Here is a 22,416-nt window from a genome sequence, read left to right on the forward strand (position 1 = left end):
TTTTATGGCCTTAAATAAATGAATGCAAATTGATGTTCTGGTTTTAATATCACCAAAACCAAGGAGCTGATTGTGCACTTTAGGAGGGGATAATCGGAGGTGTATGATCCAGTGACCACTAGGGGATCAGAGGTGAGCAAATTTAAATTCCTGGGAATCATTATCTCAGAGGACCTTTCTTGGACCACATAAATGCCTCTGCTTCCTCACGTTGTTCGGTATGTCAATGAAAACTTTAGCAAACTTCTACAGATGTGCAGTAGAAAGTGTGCTGACCAAATGGATCATGGACTAGTATGGTGATACCGATACCTCTGAGCAGAAAGCCTTGCAAAAGGTGGTGGATCCAGCTCAGTGTCCCACCATCGAGAAAATCTACATGGAACGCTGCTGTTGGAAAGCAACAGCAATCATGAAGGAGCCATCCGACCAAGGACGTGCTCTGAATAGGTGCCACAACAAAAATGGCAGAGCTGCTGCGTCAGCAGCGCTGCCGCTAGTGTGTACCCTTGAAGAGTGGGGAGCAGAGGCACTGCGTTTCCCTGCAGTGTCCAGTTATTGGCTCCATATAAGCTTTGAATGGTCTGTTAAAAGAACCAATGGTGGTTTATATCAAAATCCTGCGACCACAGGGTCTGGGCCTAAGATGGTGGTGCCTATGTTCGGCAGCAGCCTTGAGGGGTTGTGGACTCCTGGGTAGCAGAGGACTAGTGCAGGGCTCCTGATAAAGGGGAAACTACCCCCTGTTTGAGAAGTAGAGGCAGAGGAGACAATCTACAGGACGGTGACTACAATGGAAGATCAGTGAGGGGCTCTGAAGCTGAAGAACATAGGTGGCAGGCTGTTGTCAACTCAAGACAAGGTACTCAAGCAGGCTGCAAGCTGCTGGAATCTGCAGTCAAGTGATTCGCACCAGTCTGCAGACTGCTGGAGGCCAGTTTGAGATGGACTTGAAGGAGTACCATGTGAGAGGATGCCGAGGGCACTGGATACTCAGATCTGGAGCTCATGATGATTTAGACTGGAGTCTGTGGCTGCAGAAGGTTTGGGAGCGCTGGAGGTGAATCCATGGTCACTCAGTGACTCTGGGAGGCACTCTTTTGCTTCTCTTTCTCTGACTGTAAGTGAATCTTTGTGCACCTTGTGGTAGACTAAAATAAATTTTGAATAATGTTACATTGTGGCGAGCTGCACTGATCCATGGAGGTCATGGAGGTGCAGGCTTGCACTGGGCTGACATCACAGTGGTCCCAGTGGGAGGTGCTGAAAAGGATCATGGGAGTGATGCTGATAATCTTTCGGAGAGTTCCAGTAAAGTTAATTGGTTGGTTCAACTCATTCACAGCTTCTGTGTGTTTTTTTTTCTTTCTTTCATTGCACAGCACACTGACCACAACATTTTCTTTTTTTATTACATATAAAAGTATCTTGAATCTTGTGCACAAGACTCATGCCACCAGGTTCAGGAACCGTTGCTACCCCTCCACCATCAGACTCAAAAACAACAAACGCGATCAGAAACTAATTCAAGGACTATGACTTTGCACATTATTTATCACTGCATATTTATTTTCTGTATTGCATTGTCAATTTGTTTACATTTATTTATTTTCTGGAGTACAGTTTTTTGCACTACTGAAAAGAATAAATTCTGCTTGACTTAGAGGAAAAAGAATCTCAGGGTTGTATGTGATATTAACGTACTCTTGACAATAAATCTGAACTAACTGTTCATAAACCATATTTGTTCTATGATTCTAATTTATAAGAATTGCATGGTTATAGTTAAAATGGTGGAGTTATAAACAATTGCAGCTTCTAAATTTTTATTTTTTGAAAATGTGGGTTTTTTTTTTAACTTTGGTAAATGCAGTTCCAGTGCACTGAAATGAGAAGCTATTTCAAATTTCAAAACATCAGAATAGTAATCCTAGATTTGTGACTCCTCTTGTTTGTAAGATAATTTGAGAAAGGAAATAAGCGATAAATACTAGAATCATAGACAGAAATAGAACAGAGAGAGGTGATTATTTGTTTGTGTATTTTTTTTGTGTGAAGGGTTAGAAACTAAACAAGCAAATCAGGTCATAGTTTAGAATAGATGAACGAGTGTGATCTCATTCAGACATGGACTTCCAAAACAGATTTAGATAAAAACTCATCAGACTGCAGATTTGATTTTTAAAAAGAACTTATTGATGTGATCTTTTATTTTTACAGGAACTTGATGTTTTCTTCCCATCTCCTGGCAGAGGACCATTAAATACGGCAAAATGTATTGATTGCACTTTGTGTATTATCAAACCACATGCCATTGCTGAAGGTAAGCAGATTTAAAAATAAAATGTCCTTAAAAATAAATAAATATAAATATCTTTTAGAATTAAGATACATAACAATATTTTAGCTTCAATACTCCATAGAATTGTTTACAAAAAGATTTATATTGTGCTTACTGCTGCCGCATTGACACCTTATCAGATCATTTTGTGGTTCAGTAGAAACGAATTGCATATTTTCTTTTTAAAGTTTGGAATCAAAGCAAGCTGAAACTGTCGTCTCAATTCCTGTCTGAAGGATTGCAGGGAATGCAAGTTGCTTCATTATATTTTTGTATTTTAAGAACTTTTTTCATTTAATTGAAGGGAAATATGCCCTGTTTGGTATATCAGGAGCATGAACATTCTGGTTTGGAGTAGACCTTCTAACCTGTTCTGTTGTTTAATTGATCATAACAGACCTAATTTGTAATTTTAGCTTTGTATTCCTCTCTACTTGTGGAGATAGTTCACTTCCTTGAGTATCAAGAATCTGTCTACCTCTCCCTTAGAAATACTTGTAGTCTTTCCATTGTTCTTAAAGCAAGAGAGCTCCAAAGTCTCGTGTGCTCTCGAGAGAAAGAAAATGGTCTCAACTCTGTGCTAAATAATCAACTTTTTATTTTTAAACAGTGCCTCTGGCTCTAGTTTCTCCTTTGCCATACCTGCCCCCTCACTCTTCTGAACACCAGTGAATATAAGCCTAGCCTAATTCATCCTTTCCATGTAAGACAATTCTCCAATTCTAGATATCAGAATAGGAGTAATTTTTGTGCAACCATTTATGAAGATGTTCACATCAGGATATGTGGCTAATTAGCTCTTTCCATTCCCCAGAGAATTGTGTTTTATATAAAATATATGTAAATAATCAATGTTTTTTTAGGATTAATACATAGATATATGAATTGATGAAGGACACATGTTTTATTTTGAAATGATTAAAATGTTAATTTGTTTTCTCTCCATGTTCCTGGATGGGAATCTGGGGTTCAGGTTCATAGATACTTGAACGTGGCCACACAAATTGATAGTTTGGTAAAGAAGATCTATGGTATGTCTACTTTAATTGGATGGGGCATTGAGTATAAAAGTAAAGAAATCATGTTGCAACTTTATAATTGGTCAGATTGCACTTGGCGTATTGTCTACAATTCTGGTTGCCCCATTACAGGAAGATTGTAGATGCTTTGGAAAGGGTATGAAGAGATTTAAGAGGCTGCTGCCTGAATTAGAGTGTATGAGTGACAAAAATATGTTGGACAAACTTGGTTTATTTTCCTTGGAGCACTGGAGGCTGAGGGGAGATATAGAAATTTATGAAATTATGAGGTATTGATAGGGAGATGGACAAAATCATTTTTCCCCCAGGATAAAAATGTGACATACTAGAATGAGGGTGAGAAAGTTTCAAGGAGATACGCAGAATGGTAGTCCCCTGGATAAAGCTGCCAGGAGTACTGGTGGAAGCAGATACAATAGTAGTGATTAAAGAGACTTCCAGACCACTTTAAGTCTGTACTTGTTTTGGTCTTGATATCTGACCTGTACACTCTTCAGTATCTTTACAGTGCAATGCAATGCTCCAGGTACAAAGTAACTGGTCTGTAATAAACTGAGGAATAATCCTCTTTTCAGTTATGTTTTCCACTCCCTTTGAGATGAATGCTTACATTCAAACAAGCTTTTTTTAAATTTTGCAAGAGGATAAAAGTCCATTTGTGTATGTACAAGCCACTTCCATCAAAAAAAGCCATTGGGCCAATAAAGTACAAAGTTCTATAAGAAATAAATATTCTATCTTTTTACAAATTTGGCACCCGTACACTCAAGTAATGGGATTAAATCTGTAGTGGTATCCTTCTTATCCCTCCAGTCCCGCACAATTCTCCTCTGTATGTTTGTTAGAACTGATGATTTGTAGTGCATGGCATCTCTCTCTGCAATCCAAAAACTTTTTTTTTTCCTTTTTATACCTATAATTTTTAAAAACTTTTTGTCAGTTTTTATTTTTTTTTGGGGGTGGAGGCAGGGTGGGAGGGAGGGTATTTTGGGGTGGGGTGAAAACTATCATGTATGTAATCAATTTGTTCTTTTTTGATATCTATTATATAATTGCAGTTTCAGCATGTATGGAATATTAAATAAAATATTTTTTAAAAAGTACAAAGTTCTGCACGTTGATCTGTATGCGAAAACTATCATAATGCTTGAATTAATGGGGAAGCCCATAATGTGGAACTCCTCTTTCAGAATAATGGCTTCTCTGAATAACAAGAGTATTTCCATCAAAAAATTTAGTTTTTAGGAGAGCTGGAATTTGATATCCCTGCAGAGGAGATTCCAGAGTTGATTTGTTTCTTGCCTAGTCTGAAACCACTAAGCCTGAACATTGGGAAGGTAAAGCCAATTTACTGAGTTTGAGCAAATTGTAAGCGTAGTTTCACCTTCTCTTAAATAACTGGAAGGCTCAACATAATTTTCAAAAATCTTTCAAAACTCTTAAGAGCTTAAATATCTCAATGTCAAAGCTAGAAATAAGCCTTGAACTTTACTTGTTTCTCATTAGTAGTATAACAATCTTGAAATTGTAACCAGAGTACTAGGCATTAGATATAAACAGGTTTTGTTTTATCTTGGGATTGCTGACTAATGGGAGGGGTTCGCAACAAAATGTTTCCTAGAGCTATTTATGGACTTTTGGCCCACTCATGATCTTCCAGCTGTGAAAACATCTCAGAAAATTGAAGAGTTGTTTGAAAAGTTATTTCCTGAAGAAGGCAGGCTAGTCTGAATCTTGAACTAATCCAACTTTAAGCATGTGATGAGGATCTTGTTTACTTTAACTGCAGGAAAATTAACCTTGTAGAATCTAGTACTTGTATTGCGGGGACAGAATGCTGCTGCTTATCTTCTGAAATTGGGAAATGGCAATCTTTGGCTCTCATGAATATTCCTCCGTATGTGCTAATGGCACCAGTATAAGCTTGTGCGTTGATTGAGCTGATTTCAGATTTATGATCAGAGTACAGGATAGGATCATCAGGGATCATGGCAGTGTAGAGGGTTGATTCTTCACTGTTACTTTTGTCATATTGCTCATAGAAGGTATTGAGTTCCTTTGGGAGTGAAGGTTTGCCAGCTGGTACTTCACTGGATTTGGTTTTTTAGCAGGTAATGGCATTTAGGCCCTGGTACAGTGCCTTTCACCTGGGAGATAGCTTTTTGCAGGACATACCTGCTCCTCCTGTATTGATCTGGATCTCCAGACTCAAATGCCTGTGATCTAGCTCTCAGCAGGTTCTGAATTTAATTGTTCACCCAGGGCTTCTGGTTGGGGAAAACTCTGAACAATTTGGTGGGGACACACTCATCCACGACAGTTTTGATCAAGGCTGTGACAGCCCTGGTGTAATCATTTAGATTCTCAGTTGAATCCTTGAACACTGCCCTATCTGCAGACTCGATGAAGTCCTGTAACCGTTCCTCAACCTCCTGTGATCACCTTCTAGCTGTCCTAATCTCCAGAGCCTTTCTTTTTAGGCACTATCTAGGTGAATGTAGAAGGAGCACAGCCAGGTGATCAGACTTGCCAAAATGCAGTCTTGGGAAAGAATGGTAGGCCCTCGATCAGTTGCAGTGATTGAGTATGCTGGGATCTCTGGTACAGCAGGTTACATGCTGGTGGTAGCTGGACAGGGTTTTCTTGACACAAGCCTGGTTAAAATTGCCAAATAAAATTTGTAGTACATTTGACTTGCTTTATACTATGGGTCACAGACTGAAATCTCAGCATCTTTACTTCAAACAGCTCCTTTGCAGCATTCTACCTCTCAGTTGAACTACCAGTGGATCTGTTCAGGCTTTAATCAGCCTATTTAAGTGGTTTATTAAAATCCTGTGCCCATGGGGTCTGGACCCCAAGATGGCAGAACTTATGAGCAGCCTTCAGGGGTTGCAGACTCTGGGGAAGCAGAGGACTGGTGGAGACCACCAGAAAACAGGAAGACTACCCCACATTTGAGAAGGAGAAGTAGTGGAGACGACCCACTCGACAGTGACCATGGCAGTGGACCATGAGGAGGTCTGTGGCTGAAGAACACCCAGACGGTGGGTTGTTGGTGACTCGAGGTGAGAAACCCACACAGGCTGTGAGCTGCTGGCGACTGTAGACAAAGGACTCTCACAGGGCTCTAGACTGCTGGAATCTGGCTTGAAACTAGTTGAAGGGTTACCAGGTATTGGAACCGGGATGTGAGAGGATGCTGAAGGCTTCCTGATTATGTTGGAGGTTTGGATCTGGAGCTTGATGCTGATGGTTTGGACTGCAGAGGCTGCAGGAGCACTGGAGGTGAATCCACGGACACTCGGTGACTCTGGGGTGGGGGTGGGGGGGCATGGTGCGTGGTGAACTCTCTTGTGCTTCTCTTTCTATGGGTTTAAGAGGTGCTTGGCAATTGATGCTGATGGAGAATCTGCCTTACAGCAGACGAAAGCAAATTTTGTGTAATATTACATCTGTTTTATTACATTACAATAAAGGAATCTTGAAATAGTACACGAGCAGAAATTTTCTCCAACTATTGAGAAAATTAAAGCAATTTTGTTTTGTAGTAGTCACAAAAATTTATTCCTATTTATTACTTCTGACCTACTTGACAACCAAGAAAGCTTGATGTTAGTTTTTCCAGGAAATGAGCTTTGACTCTATATCTCCTCCACCTATATTTATACCACTGTACGATGCCCTGACAACATTTGTTGTCCAAAACTTTGTCCGTAACTTTTTAACCCTTGACTTGATTCCTATTTTTCCCTCCAAATTTTAGTCAGTTATGCTGTAACTCACAGAACTCTTTGTTCAACTGTAATCTGAGAATTTGCTGATTGTTGATTCCTGCTTTTCCTTTTTCTTGTGGTTCATATTTTCACATTTAAAAAAAAAATGCATTAATGAACATGAGGGAAATTAACTCAAAAAGAGTTCTTTACAAATTGAAGGGACTTTCTAAATATGCCTATATACCAACACTGGGATATTTTAAAGTTCTGAATGGCAAAATCTTTTAAGCATTCAAGAGAATAAACTACCGAATGAGAAATATCAATTGACAAATATGAAAATGCAAATACCATTAGAAGATGAGCCAAGTTGAATCACAAAGTAAAATTATTAAATAACTTTTATCCAAGCCCCAAATAATTTTGCAGACCTCTGCATGGTCATCCATTAGGGCTGGGTCTTTATTTTCTGGATGATAGGAGGTATCTAGCTTCTCTCTATAACTCAATCCCTCATAGTGAATCTGTTCCTCACCCTTTCCAATTTAATGACATCCTTCCTATAACTGGGTGACCAGAGCTGCACACAGTACTCCAAATGTAATATTTGTCCAATACTTGTATCATCTCACCTGAGTTTGGAAAATTGGAAAGATTTCATTTGGAAAAAGTTTTTTTGAGCTTGCAGTTTGAGTGATAAGAAAATGTATTAACTTAAAATGAGCAAAGTAATTAACTGAGTAAAAAATAATGCTTAACAATGCAAATGACTAATTATGCAAATTAGATGAGGGAAACCTATCTAAAAGAGGTCAAGAAACTCATGGGGGGAGGGGAAGCAAAAGAATTGAAATGTTGATTTTTGATACTGATGGTTTTGCCATTTTAAGAGTAAACTTCCCATTAGCTAAACCTTCCATTAACATAACATTACATAGTGTATCTCAAGATTTATTTAGATATGCCAAATGTTACCTTAGGATGTATTAAATGGCAAGGCGTGAATTAACCATAACAGTAATCTGAGCCAAAATTAGTAGCTTTTTTTATTGTTGCAATCTGTATAATAATTTTCTATCTTATCTTACTGCTGACGTCTGTTAAAAATGTCTGCTGTTGGGCAATGGCCTTTACACTAGAATTGATTTAAGAGTTAGAAGGAAGAAAGAAGTGGATTCTTCTCAGTATTGATCAGAGCTTTGAGAACAGAATGGCAGGAGGTTGAGTCATATTAACCAAAATAGTTGTCAGGGGTACAAGCTAAATAAATGTCAAAAGGGTATGTGGATACCCTATGGTATCTGGAGTCCTATCTGACATACAGGAAGATAGTTGAGGTGAAAGAGGCCAAGTGTTCATCCGAGGGGCAGTCTCTTTAGCTCATTCATCATTTGCTGCTTTGTTAATAAACTTTCCTTTACGATAAGATTAAGTGTGTGGCAATTTACCAACATTTATGGTTTTATTTCAGATGATGACTAAGCAGCCTATCCCTGTCTCTAAATAGAGAATATAATATCCAATCTGAGATTGACAAGAGGATTGCTTACAGTTGCATTAGACCTACATTACAACAGATATATAATAGAAGAAATAAATTGATCTTGTCAGAAATGAGAATCCTTAGGATTTTAATCTGCATATAGATTGTAAAAATCAGGCAGAAAATGGTAACTTGGATGAAAGGTTCACTCTGGAAACAACCAAGCTCATACTCTATGAGGAAGGTCTTGTTCAAGAAGATGGGATTAATTGCTGAGCTTCGAGCAAAGGCACACCTCTGTGGCATTGATCAAAAAATAGTGATTTAAATGCACCTTAAGGGTATGAAAAATAGGTCCAAGCCTACGAAAAATTTTGAAACAAAGGTAATGAGAGAAGAGATGGAAATAGTGGAATCAGATAGGGGTGAAGATTACCTGAAATTAGAAAACTTAATGTTCATGCCGTTAGGTTAGATTAGCCTGACTCTGCCAATAGATGAGGCAGAGACAGATGTGTTACTGTATGAATGATTGGGGGAAGTTGAAATGGTGGCTACAGGAAGCTCAAGCTTAGACCCACAGAGTGTAATGCAGTCACACAATCTGTGTGCTGTAAAAATGAAAACCTTGGTGGCTACTTTCCAAGCTTTACTTAATTGTGCAGTTACAGTTAGAATTTAGAATTACAGTTAGATTTATTTAGAACAATTAAGAAAAACTTTGTAATATTACATTCTTCCTTCCTATAAAATAAAAACACTAGCAATATCAAGTGTGACAAATTAGGTTCTATTTTATATTATATATAGATATGTTTTAAAGGAGATAAATTGTGGCAGGTTTTTTTTAGTGTAGGACACATGCAAGCACTTCAAAACAGATCCCATTTCAAATACTGGAGCTCTGCTCAAACCAGACAGGGCAGCTCTTTGCAAAAGCTTTGGGGAATGCCTATAGAGACTTCACAAATGGATTGTTGTTTTAGAAAGCAACAGATGAAAAAACTTGAAGGATTAGGTCCAGAGCTGCAGGCTGTCTGAGTGCAGTTTGCTGTTCTAAGAGGGTCATGTGGTTTTGCAAGCAGAGAGAGGGTAAAACAGGCTCTTCTATGTGTGAGTGAGTGAGAGAATTCAGTTCTACAGTTCAGCAGCAGCAGCTGGGACTGGAACAGGACAAGCTGGAAAGCATGTGGAAAACCCCCATTTTGAAGATGGGTTGTGAGCTCTTAGTTCAGCTTGGTCAAAGACCTTGTGGTCCATACAAGAGGAGAGGACTGGCTGCCTAATGTTTCACTTGAAATAAAGGAAACAAAAAGGAACTCTGTGGTGACCTGAAAGCAAGAGGTTATCATCTGGCAAACCCTGATGGGACAAGTGTATTCAGCAAGACACTGAAGTAGCTGATTAAAAGGAATCAGTTAGTATCCAGCGAAAAACAAATCTCTCTCTGAGAACCGACAAGAACCTTCCTGAGCAGTAACCATTTACCTTTCAAGCACCAAAGCCCAGTGAAATTCATAAATGTTAAATTCTATGCACAGTATAAGAATTGCCTGCAACCAGTGAACTTGGAGGAGTGAGAAGTGAGATTGGACAGTGAATCAAAGAACCTTTCTAAACTTACACACACTTTACATACATGTGTGCTTAGAATTAGAAGGGGGTTAAGTTAGGTTAAGTAAGTTAATAGTAATAAGTTAGAGTTTGATCCTGTTTTCATGTTAAAAGATCATTAAAAGCAACTTTTGTTTAAGTAACCATTTGTCTTGATCAATTTCTGTTGCTACTGGATTTTGGGGTCCTCTGGGCTCGTAACACAAGCAACACTTTATGGAACTACTCCCATCCATATCGATTGGGAGGTTTTGGTACACAACCGAATCTCGTTAGCTCTTATGGAGCTGTTTCATCATCCTCCACTCTATGGCATGTCATATCTTCCTTGTCTTCCAGTATTGGGACCACCAGATTTATTTTATCTTGTTCCACAACAGAAGATGTGGGGATTGCCTGGGCTTCTGGACAAGTCATGAACAGACACAGTAGACTCCCGTCCATCTGGGTTCCTGATGTTTGCCTATGTTAGATTTCTGTCAAGGAGTTCAATTTGATCTACAAGTGGTTTTTTCTTGTTACTCCTCACAAACCTTCTTAGTAAAATGGGTCCAGGGATGAGTGGCATTGGAATGCAAAAAAAACTTCATGAGGTGTAGTATTTGTTGCTGTACACAACAGCGATTTTTGGGAGTGTAGAACCTCAGGAAGCAACAGTTCCCAATGCTTCTCGGGCAGGCTATGTGATCTACGGGCCAAATGGACTGCCTTCCATATGATGCCATTGAACCTCTCTACTCTACCTATCCATTCCTGATTGGGTGGTATGGAGTAGTATGACTTGTGGCAACCCCCTTCAGAGTAAGATAATCTTTTAGATCTTTAGGTATGAAAGTGGTGCCTCGATCAGAGTGTATATAATTTGGCATTCCACATAGGCTAAATAGCAGATCTAGGAATATTGTTGTAGTATGCATATTGGGTCATGGAAAGGCAAAGGGGAAATGCAAGTATTCATCAAATATTGTCGATATGGGTTACATGAAGCTGTAGGCAAGGGTCCCTTGAAATCAATACCAAGCCATTCCATTGGCTTTGTTGCTTTGATGAGTCCCTCCTGGTGAATGGTAGAACTGAGGCTTTAGTTCAGCACAGACCCTGCATGTAGCACATGTCTTCTTGACATCTTCTGTAGAAAAGGGGAAATTCTTTGCTCGAACAAAATGCAGCAGTCAAGTTATTTCTGGATGATAAAGTCCGTTATGAATGTCAGTGAGTGTGGAGGTAGTAAAGGCTGAACAAGTTCTTATCTTTGTATGGTTTTTACTGTCAAACATAAAGGCCACTGATCTCTGATCAGTAACCAAGCTAAAATGGCACTGTGCCAGGTAGTGGCTCAATTTGCACACTGCCTCAATGATGGCAGTCGCTTCTTTCTCTACAATATGGCAGTGCAATTCACTTCCTTGTAGCATCTTTGACATGAATGCAACAGGCCAACCTCCTTGGTTAACGACAGCAGAAATAGCCACATCAGATGCATCACACTCTACCTCAAAGGGTAAGTTTTCATCCACTGAGTTCAGGGTGGCTTCCTCCAATTCTCTCTTTAGTAAGTTAAAGGCGTTCAGGGCCTTTTCCTCCATTGGAAGCTTCTCTGCATTTACCATCGGTTGAATCCATTTAGCATAATAAGCAAACATCCCGAGGCCCCTTTTTAAGGATCGCAAATTTTCTGGCAGAGGAAACTCTTATAGTGGGCGAAGTCTCTCAGGATCTGGTTTAATGATATCATTCCCCACTCAGTATCCAAGGACATTCATGGAATTCAGAGTCTTGGAATCATTAAGTGTTAGGTGCCTCTGACTGATGGTCTTTAGGAATTTCTTTACATTTTCATCATGTCCCTCTTGTGTATCTCCAGCAATTGTGATATTATCAAGATAAGGGAAGGAACCTTGCATTTTTTCTTCTCTAACTAACTTGTCCATAGTTCGCTGGAAGGCGGCTGCCCCATTTGTGACTCCAAATGGAATCCTACAAAATTGGCTTCAAAAGCCATATACTTCTTATCTGACTCCTTCAATGACACTTGATGGTAGGCACTTTTCAGGTCAAAAGTAGAGAACACACTATATTTTGCAAGTTAGTTCAACATTTCGCCAATTCTTGGCAAGGGTGAAGCATCCATATCCATGTATTGATTGATTGTCTGTGAATAATCCACACACAGATGTTTCTTGTGTCAGTGGGTAGGATCCTTCACCACTACCAGGGGCTCACCATGGTGATATGAACATCTCAATTATGCCTTCTGAAAGTAATTGGCAAATTTCCTCTTCAGTGAAGTCATCTTTGCTAAAAGTCTTGATTTGGCAATTGGTTACAGCTTGGTGATAAGTTTGGAAAAAGGGATGGCGCTTCTATTTTTGCTGCTGTCAGTGCACAGTAATGATCGGCACCGTTCACGGTCGGCTCGGACAAGGGTCCTCCATATTTAAATTTAACACTCAGGTGCTAACGCTGGAAATTCTGGCCAAGTATTAAGTCAGAACATAGGTCCTTCAATACACCAAGTCATGTGGCAGTGTGTGACTGGCTATTAAGACTAAGAGTTAGGTCACCAACAACATATCCTTGGAAATTAGTGTCATAGTAATGTCTTTACTGGTTGGGTGAACCTTTAGTTTTAGTTTCCGCATGACTTTCTTGCTAATGTAACTATCAGTTCTGCGTGAATCCAACAGAGCACTTAACTTTTTACCATTCACAGTCACGAAGGTTGTGGCTTGAACGAGTACTTGTGGCATATTAGTAAGTGTAACCAGTACTTGAGAATTGACCACTGTTGCCACTGAGCTTGGTGAGGCCTTGGATTTGCACACCCGGTCATAAGGTCCCTTCTTGGCACATTTATAATAAGTAGCCTCATGTGCTAGACAGTTATCCTGTGAATGGCAAGAGAAACCACAGAAGAAACATTTCCATTTTCTATTATAAGTGGCAGCCACAGCTGGTTTTTCAAGAGCAACTGGAAGGTTATTAGGCCTACCACCAAGTGTCACTGAAGGAGTCAGATAAGAAGTACACGGCTTCTCACATATCTGTGGTACCTGTGATGGTTCAGGGTTCACTACTCCAAATGTATGGGCCTCCAGGGTAGAATATGCATCATTATTGCTTTAAGCTGCATCTAATGCAGGAGCTTGGTTATAAGCTGTCTGTAAGTCCAGTGTTTTGTTTTCTAAGAGATGCTGGTATATTGCAGGTGAGGCAATGCCAGCGATGAACGCGTCACGCATTGCCTTGTTTCTGCAGTGCTTCACACCATGATCTTGAAAATTACAGTTTCTCTTTAACTTTTCCAACTCCCTGAAGCAATCATCTAATGATTCTCCTGACTTCTGCTGCCTGGTAGCCAGTAAATGTCTGGCAATAACCTCACTGGAAGTCTTCACATATAAACTGTCCAACTTAGAGATAGCTGAGTCAAAATGTTCACATCCTTCTACATAGTTGAAAACCTTGCAACTCACACAGCCTAGCAGTGTTCTGTACTTGTTCGGTATCTTGTCCCCATAGTCGTTGATGTAGTGCATGAAAATCGTACGCCAGTGCTGCCAATCCTTGGCAAATGTCAGTGAGGTGGGATTGATGTTTAAGTACTTGGGCCTCCACACAGTCTCCATGCTTGACTATTAGCTGAATAAATTGTTGTGAGAATGAAAAACTTGGTGGCTGTTTTCCAAGCTTTACTAAACTTAATTATACAGTTACAGTTAGAATTTAGAATTACAGTTAGAATTTAGAATTATTTAGAAACAATTAAATTGTGTTAGGTCTCACCAATGTAGAGGAGGTCACACCAGGTTCACGAAGTACAGTAGATTAGTTGACTGGATAGATGACTGTAAAGCTCTGCCTCACCTGGAAGAGCATCTTGTGGCCCTAGATGGAGGTGACGGGGGAGGAAGATGTCAGCACAAGTTTTGTACTCTGTGGTTACAGTGGTAAGTGCCCAAGAGGTTGGAAGAGTGGACTAGGGAACCTCAGAATTATTCCTGTGAAAAGCAGATACAGGTGGAGAGGGGAAGATTGGGCTGGTTGGTGGATGCATCACAGCATCAGATGAGGAGGCTGGTAGAGTGGAAAGTGAGAATCAGAGGTACTCAGTCCTTGTTCTGTTTGGGGGTATGTGGGGAAAGGGCAGAAGTATGAGAAATGGAGAAGATACAGGTGCAGGCTTTGTCTGACCTGCTCAGTTTCTCCAGCAATTCTTTGTCTGTCACGAAACACCTGGACTAATTCCACACCCCTCTTCACAAACCTCCCAAACCTATTCTTTGTTCATGTCAAGCTGACAGATCTGTAGTAGATTTCTCATTCGTTAGCTACTTTGCATAAATGGGGTATAATTTTAAACATACAAAGTTTAAATAAATGTAGTCCAGGTACCCTTTCACAGTTGACTTCCTTGTACACTTAGCTCCACCTTCCTACCCTGGCCCTGGTAACTTTACACTTCCTTATTTATCAAAATTCTACCTATCATGGTCTGTCATCTGTCTTATATTGTAACATTTAAAAAAATAAAATCCATAACATTGAGTTAGACAAGAAAGTCTGAACAAGAACACTGTTTGCTTTCCTATTACGGTACTTTCCTATTACGGTACTCATCATTATTATGCAAGGTTTCTTTGTGAATCAGGTACAAGATACCAAGATCATTCCCCATCTCCAAATTCTGCCATTTAGATAATATTCTAATTAATTTTTCCTGCCAAAACAGATAATTTCACTTTTTTTTCATTTGTTTATTCAATTAACCTATTTAAATCCCTTTGTAGTGCTCTTATCTTCTCAATGCAATTTTCTTGTGTCTTTTTTTTTGAATATTTTATTTGATTTTCCAGACTTGAACTCAGTTATCAACATTGTCAATGTTAACAATATCAATGCCAGTTGCAATTTACAATTGTCAATTTCATACAAAAAAAATTTCTTTAGAGTTCAAGCTTTTTCCTTGCCCTTCCCTCCCCTCCTTACCCTCCACATTTAACACCTAATACTCAACTAAACACAATTACACATAATACTTAGGATATTCACGACAAAGATATAAAATATACATCAAGGGTTTATGTGTTTGTCACGTCATGGCAGGCAGTGCTCAGGCCATTTTCTTCTCATGAGTTTTCCTGGTTGAAATGGGATGAAATCCCCCCCCCCCCCAACTCCCCTCGCCAATTGAGGGGCTGATGGGGATAGTGAGGCAGCAAGGCACGACAGTCCTCCCTATAATTGTGTTCCTATGGACGAAAGTGTCGTGCTTTTTTCTCAAATTGTAAGTGATTTTCTCCAGAGGATCAGAGCTTTGCATTTCTATATTCCAGTACGCAATGCTCAGGCAAGAGAATGACTTCCAGGTAACCACTATGTACTTCCTGGCCACTGCCAATGCCACCGTTATGAATTGAATTTGAAATGTGGACAGGTTCATCGTGAACCAACAGAAATAACTTTGGGTCTTGTGGGAATTTTTTTACCTATAAATTTTTTTCCAGGGTTTGACCCAGTTCCACCCAGAAAGGTCTCACCTTGGTTCATGTCAGGTTGCATGCACAAAGGTTCCTGTCTCAATGCACATCTAAAGCATTGATCTGATCATTCTGGTTTAAATCTGTTCAATTTTTGCAGCATCAGGCGCAAGAAGTATTGCACCAGCCTATACCGTGCATTAACAATTGCAGTCATACTGGTCCAACACAAGTCAGACTGGCAGAGCTCATCAATTGAAATTCCTAGGTTCAACTCCAACCTCTATCTTGACTTATGAAGGCCTGGTTTTGATCCTTCCGCTTGGAGCATGAAATATATTGCTGAGATAAACTTCCGTGTGCTCCCCCTTCGAATCAGGGCCTCTATGTCACTGCACTCTGGTAGGGCCTAACGTCCTGCAAAAAAGATCTTATATGAAGGTAGCAGTGGAATGTCTTATTTGATAGAATATTTGTTCCTGAGTTATTCAAACGATATTAGCTGCCCCTGCTCATAACAGTCCTTTACGCAACTCAAGCCATTACGCCAGGTGTCCACGATCTTGTTACCCACTATCAACGGTATTAGTCTATTTGGAGTTGGGGATGTTTTTGGAGATAGGCCCACTTTGATTCCTAAATATTGGTTGATCTTATTCCAGATAGAAATTATTTATTTCAATATGGGGCTGCTTGTTTTTCCAAACAACAATTTAGTATCCCACTTTTAAATAAAGTCCTCTGCTACCTTCTCACCTACCATGTGCAGACCAATTTGTGCCCTGAATGGTACACCCTCCCCGCCCCCACCCCACCCCACTGAAGGGTGAAGCAATGTATCTCGACTGGGCTGTCCAATGATATTTCCTAAAGTCCGGCATTTGTAATCGGCCCAGACTATAATCCCAGGTTCATTTCCATAGACACCCTTGTTACCCTTCTGTTCCACAGAAATGTCCTTATTCGCGAAAGCAAATTTTGAAAGAATCCCCGGGGCAACGCCACAGGAAATGTTTGAAAGAGGAACTGAAACCTTGGCAACAAATCATTTTAATGCAGTTGACCTTGCCCACTAGTGTTATGGGCAAGGACATCACCTCACCCATTTAGGTTCTCCTCAATTCTTCCCAGCAAGGAAGTCTAATTTAGTTTATATAAATTATTCGTTATTGTTTTCTTGTGTCATTTGCAAATTTATCAACCATACTTCCTGTCCATTCACAATTATTTACATTATAAAGCGATGAGGATGCAGCACAGATTCCTGTGGAACATCACACATGACATCTTGGCAATAATCTCACCAAACCATGGGGTGCCACAATTAGCCAATTGGTTAGTGCAATGCTATCACAGCGCCAGCAAAGTCTGTAAGGAGTGTGTACATTCTCCCTGTGTTTGCATGGGTTTCTTCCTGGTGCTCTGGTTTTCTCCCACCTTTTCAAAATGTACAAGGGTTGTAGGTTAATTAGAGTATTTGAGGGACATGGGCTCATGGGCTGTAAGGACCGGTTACCATGATGCATGTCTAAATAAATAAGACCCATTTATGCCTTAAAATTTTCATTAGACAATTAATCTTCTATCCATGCCAAAGATGCAAGCTTCACCATAAGCTTTTAGTTTTAATATCTTTTGATACAATATCTTATCAAATGACAGAAATCCAAAAGTCCACCAGTTCCCTTTAGTTAAAGCAGAAATCACATCAAATAACTCATTTAGACTGGTCAAACATGATTTCACTTTCACAAAAATCATGCCAATGTTCTAAGTAACCTGCTATGACATTTTGGTCAATCTTACTTAACCTTTCTGATGATTGATCTGAGCTTTTGGTCCCCTTTTTTAAAATAAAATTGTTACAATACATTTCTAATCTTCCAGTTTAATGGAGCTTTCCCTGAATACAAGGCATTTTGAAAAATTACAATCATCTTTCTCGTCACTTTATTTAAGAATCTAGGGTAAAGCTTGATAAGACCTGGAAACTTGTCCACTTGCAGTTCAAACAATTTGCTCAGTATCACTTAGCTGGTGATTGTAATTCCAACCACTACCACCCTGAATCTCTCCCTCCCTCCATTTCTTGTGTACAGCCTTTTGATGGCATCTATAATGCCATTTGAACCATCTATAGTGAACACTGATACATAACACCAACTAATTCATACATCACCTCCCTTCTTTCTTTTTTTTTCTTTCTTCTTTGGCTTGGCTTCGCGGACGAAGATTTATGGAGGGGGTAAAAAGTCCACGTCAGCTGCAGGCTCGTTTGTGGCTGACCAGTCCGATGCGGGACAGGCAGACACGATTGCAGCGGTTGCAAGGGAAAATTGGTTGGTTGGGGTTGGGTGTTGGGTTTTTCCTCCTTTGCCTTTTGTCAGTGAGGTGGGCTCTGCGGTCTTCTTCAAAGGAGGCTGCTGCCCGCCAAACTGTGAGGCGCCAAGATGCACGGTTTGAGGCGTTATCAGCCCACTGGCGGTGGTCAATGTGGATCTTCAGCAGCGTGGACTCCCTACTTTTTCATTAATTCTCCAAACTCACTTTCGATATGACTGGCACTTTTTTAAAAGTAGCTTTAAAAACTTGCTCAATTGCTGCATTTCTACATATCATGATCTTGTACTTCCAGTTTTCCTTCAGTATTAGTCTATTAATCATATTTTTATGTTGCTCAATTATTGGCCTTTATGCAATTTTCTTTATTATTTAATTCTATCCTTTTTTATAAAAAGTTAAAAAAACAGATGGTGGAAATTTTCTTTTTTGTAGGATAGCATCGGTCTGAAGATTTTAAAGTTCTGTCATTGCTTCTCAATCAACCAATACGTTAATCTTAATTTAGTTGAAGGTTTCAAATATCATGTATCTTTAGTTTTGCTAAAGTTTTGTTTGACCAGTTGAGTTTCTCCAGTATTGTGTTTTTACTTTAACTACAGTGTGTGATAGTACAGTTTCTATCACCAATGTGTATGTACAGATTGTTGTGTAGGAAGACTGTGATTGGCTGAGAGTGTAGCCACACCTACTGCCAGACCAGGTCATTCTGGACTGGTCGACCTATTTGTGATATGCTCCATTCTTTTAGTTAATAAAAGCCTTGGTGTGGATCAACAAGTCTTTGGTTCTTTCGACGCATTCTACAATTTTATTAACTAAAAAGTTTTGAAGGGATGGAGCATATGCTACGGCTGAAATGCCTCGACATCGACCCAAAGTCAGCTACAGCCTCGAATGACTTTAAGCACTGGGTGAGATGCTTCGAAACATACTTACAGCTCTCTGACCCTGCCGTGATAGAGGACAGTCATTGACTACTAATATTGATGACTATAGTGTCCCGGAGAGTCTACCAGAGTGTCCAGGACGTGACCACTTACACCGCAACCATGAAGGTGCTGAAAGGGCTCTACGAGCGACCGGTGAACAGGGTCTATGCTTGGTACAAACTTGCTACAAGGAGCCAACAGCCCAGGGAGTCCTGTAGAGCTTATATTCAGGCACTAAGGGCAATGGGCAGGGACTGTGCTTGAACAGACAGAACTCCCGCGGAGACCACAGATGATCTCATTCGGGATGCCCATGTGGCCGGGGTTCGATCAAATGAGGTGAGGCAGCGCCTGCTAGAGCACGGGGGAGAAAACCTAAAGGACTTGATCCGGATCGCAGAGACGATGGGGGCTGAGGTCTTAAGTATGGACATGTACTCTCGGGGCTGGACCCCACACTCTGATGTGAGTAGGATGCCCTCCCTCTACCCTACTACTGCCGCTATGCTGCCCGATACAAACCCAAAGTGTTATTTCTGCGGGAGGAACAAGCACAGCAGGTCCCAGTACCCGGCAAGAAAAGTCAGGTGCCAGAAATGCCTTAAAAATAGTCACTTTGCTGTAGTCTGTCGCTCCAAAATGGCCACCGTCAAACACAGTGCCTCGTGAAGCCCAATCGCCACTCTCCATTTCAAACACTTCTTCCTCAGAGCTCTCGTCCAATGAGAGGGAGGACTCCACCGCGCAACAGCACCTGCCGAGCGCGAAAGGTACAACCCACCCTCGCCGCAATGACGTTCACCCTACCTCATGAAGCAACGTTTGACCAGGCCCCAGCCCTGACCTCAACGGCCGCTGCCGCTGCCACTGCCGACCGGGTACCCGCCGCCGACCGAGGACCCGCCGCCGCTACTGACCAGGGACCCACCACCACCAAGGCAGCTGACCAGGTACCCGCAACTGCGACGCTGCCAACCGCGTACCCGATGCTGCCGATCAGGGACCCGCCTGACTGACTGCCCCACCATCAACAGCAAGCAACGACCCTCAACGCTTACCCCCAGCAGGCTGCAAGCAGCAACAACAACTCCTCGACGCTGTCTCTTCAGGCTCAACTGTTTGCGTGATGTCATCACGCACACGTTGCGTGACATCATCATGCAGGATTCCACTGTCCCCATTACAAGTCTCTGCATCAATAACCCTCGACAAAGACTTCCCCCAACCCCTCACAAAAGCTATGGAACTGATTAAAGTGCACGGGCACTATACCAATTGCTTATTTGACTCCGCCCAGACCTGACCCACCATTGCGGACTGGCTGTTCTCCCCACTGCACAGAGAATTTCATTGGTGACCAGATCGCACTCGACTGGGGTAAAGGGGTACTGCGTGGCGACCCTGAAAGTCCAGGGCATCACGTTCACAGACTTCAAACTATTAGTCCTTCCCCAATTGTGTGGCCCTGCACTGCTGGGACTGGATTTTCAGTGCCAATTTCAAACTGTTTCCCTGCACTTTGCGGGGACTCACGCTCCACTCTCTGTCTGTAACCACTCTACCCCGAAGCCTCCTGCCAGCAGCAGCCCGAGCTACCCGCCCCTGCGCCCTGGGGCCTCACCTGTAGTCTCTCCACCCTCCGAGTTGCTTCGCCAATGCTTTTCGCAAACCTCACCCCTGACTGGAAGCCTGTGGCCATCAAAAGCCGGCAATATAATTATGAACACAGGAAATTTATCATAAGCGAGGTGCGCAGACTGCTGGACGAGGGCATTATCGATCATAGCTCGAGTCCTTGGAGGGCCCAGGTGGTGGTTGTTAAAAACGGGGAGAAGCCGCGAATGGTGGTTGACTACAGTCGGACAATCAACTGCTGGATGCGTACCTCCTTCCACGGATCACGGATATGGTGAATCAGATTGCCCAATACCGTGTATTATCCACCATTGACATGTTCGGCCTATCATCAGCTCCCGATCTGCTGAGAGGACCGACCTTTCACAGCCTTCAAAGCGAATGGGCGGCTGCATCAATTCTTCAGGGTCCCTTTGGGGTCACAAATGGCGTCGCGATCTTCCAGCGGGAAATGGACCGGATGGTGGACCAGAACGGGCTGACTGCTACTTTCCAGTATCTGGACAATGTCACCATCTGTGGCCATGACACGGAGGATCATGATGCCAACCTTGAGAAATTTTTTCAGACTGCAATTCGGCTGAACTTGACCTACAATTTCGAAGAGTGTGTCTTCCGGACCACTTGGCTCGCAATTCTGGGTTGTGTGGTGGAGATCGGAGTGGTCATGCTGGACCCTGACCACAAGCGTCCCCTCATGGACTTGCCCCCACCCGCCCCCCACACCCAGAAGGCATATAGACGCTGCCTAGGCTTTTTCTCTTACTATGCCCCATGGGTTCCACATTATGCCGACAAGGCACAGCCACTCATCGAGACCACCTCCTTCCCCTATCAACCGAAGCCAGAGCAGCCTTTGACCGCATCAAATCGGACATCGTTGATGCCACACTGCAAGCCATCAACGAGTCCATTCTGTTCCAAGTTGAGAGCGATGCGTCCGACTTTGCATTGGCAGCCACTTTGAACCAGGCCAGCCGGTAGCCTTCTTCTCCAGAACCCTCCAGGGTCCTGAGAGGCGACACTCCTCTGTCGAGAAGGAGGCCCAGGCCATAGTCGAAGCAGTACATCGCTGGAGACACTACCTCACTGGCAGGCACTTTACGCTGCTGACCGACTAATGCACGGTCTCCTTCATGTTTAGCAATACCCAGCAAGGTAAGGTCAAGAATGACAAATTTGCCAGGTGGAGAATCGAGCTCTCCACCTTTAATTATGACATACTGTATCAGCCTGGTAAACTCAACGACCCGCTAGATGCGCTCTCCAGGGGGACTTGCTCTAACATACAACTGGACAGGCAACAGAGACTCCACGAGGAGCTCTCTCATCCAGGGGTCACGAGGTTCACGCACTTTGTCAAAGCTCGCAACCTGCCCTACACGGTCGAGGAGATTCGCTCCATGACCCGAGCCTGCCCAGTGTGCGCTGAGTGCAAGCCCCACTTCTTCCATCCGGAGAATGCCCACGTCATCAAAGCCACCCGCCCCTTTGAGAGTCTCAGTGTAGACTTCAAGGGGCTCCTATCGTCGACCAACTGTAACGCCTACATCCTTACGCCCATCGACGAGTACTCCTGCTTCCCGTTCGCTGTGCTCTGCTCGGACATGACTGCCTCCTCAGTTATAGAGGCCCTGAACAGCATCTTTGCCACATTCAGGTAACCCAGTTACATCCACAGTGACAGGGGGTACTCGTTTATGAGCACAGAGCTGCGGCAGTACCTTCTGGAGCATGGTATTGCTTCAAGCAGGACCACCAGCTATAACCCACGCAGTAATGGGCAAGTCAAAAGAGAGAATACCACCGTCTGGAAAGCGGTTACGCTTGCC

At 42.0% G+C, this 22,416-nt stretch overlaps 1 protein-coding gene across 4 annotated transcripts in view; it reads left to right on the top strand.

Moving 5' to 3' along the window:
- Positions 1-22,416, top strand: part of nme7 (NME/NM23 family member 7) — a 140,501-nt gene that overhangs the window by 53,176 nt on the left and 64,909 nt on the right. For all 4 annotated transcript variants that reach the window (XM_069889270.1, XM_069889269.1, XM_069889271.1 and 1 more), the window contains one exon: positions 2,221-2,323. In XM_069889270.1, coding sequence (XP_069745371.1) covers positions 2,221-2,323 — 103 coding nt within the window. The remainder of the gene's footprint in view (positions 1-2,220; positions 2,324-22,416) is intronic.

Source organism: Narcine bancroftii, chromosome 7, assembly GCF_036971445.1.
Source record: "Narcine bancroftii isolate sNarBan1 chromosome 7, sNarBan1.hap1, whole genome shotgun sequence".
NCBI lineage: Eukaryota > Metazoa > Chordata > Chondrichthyes > Torpediniformes > Narcinidae > Narcine > Narcine bancroftii.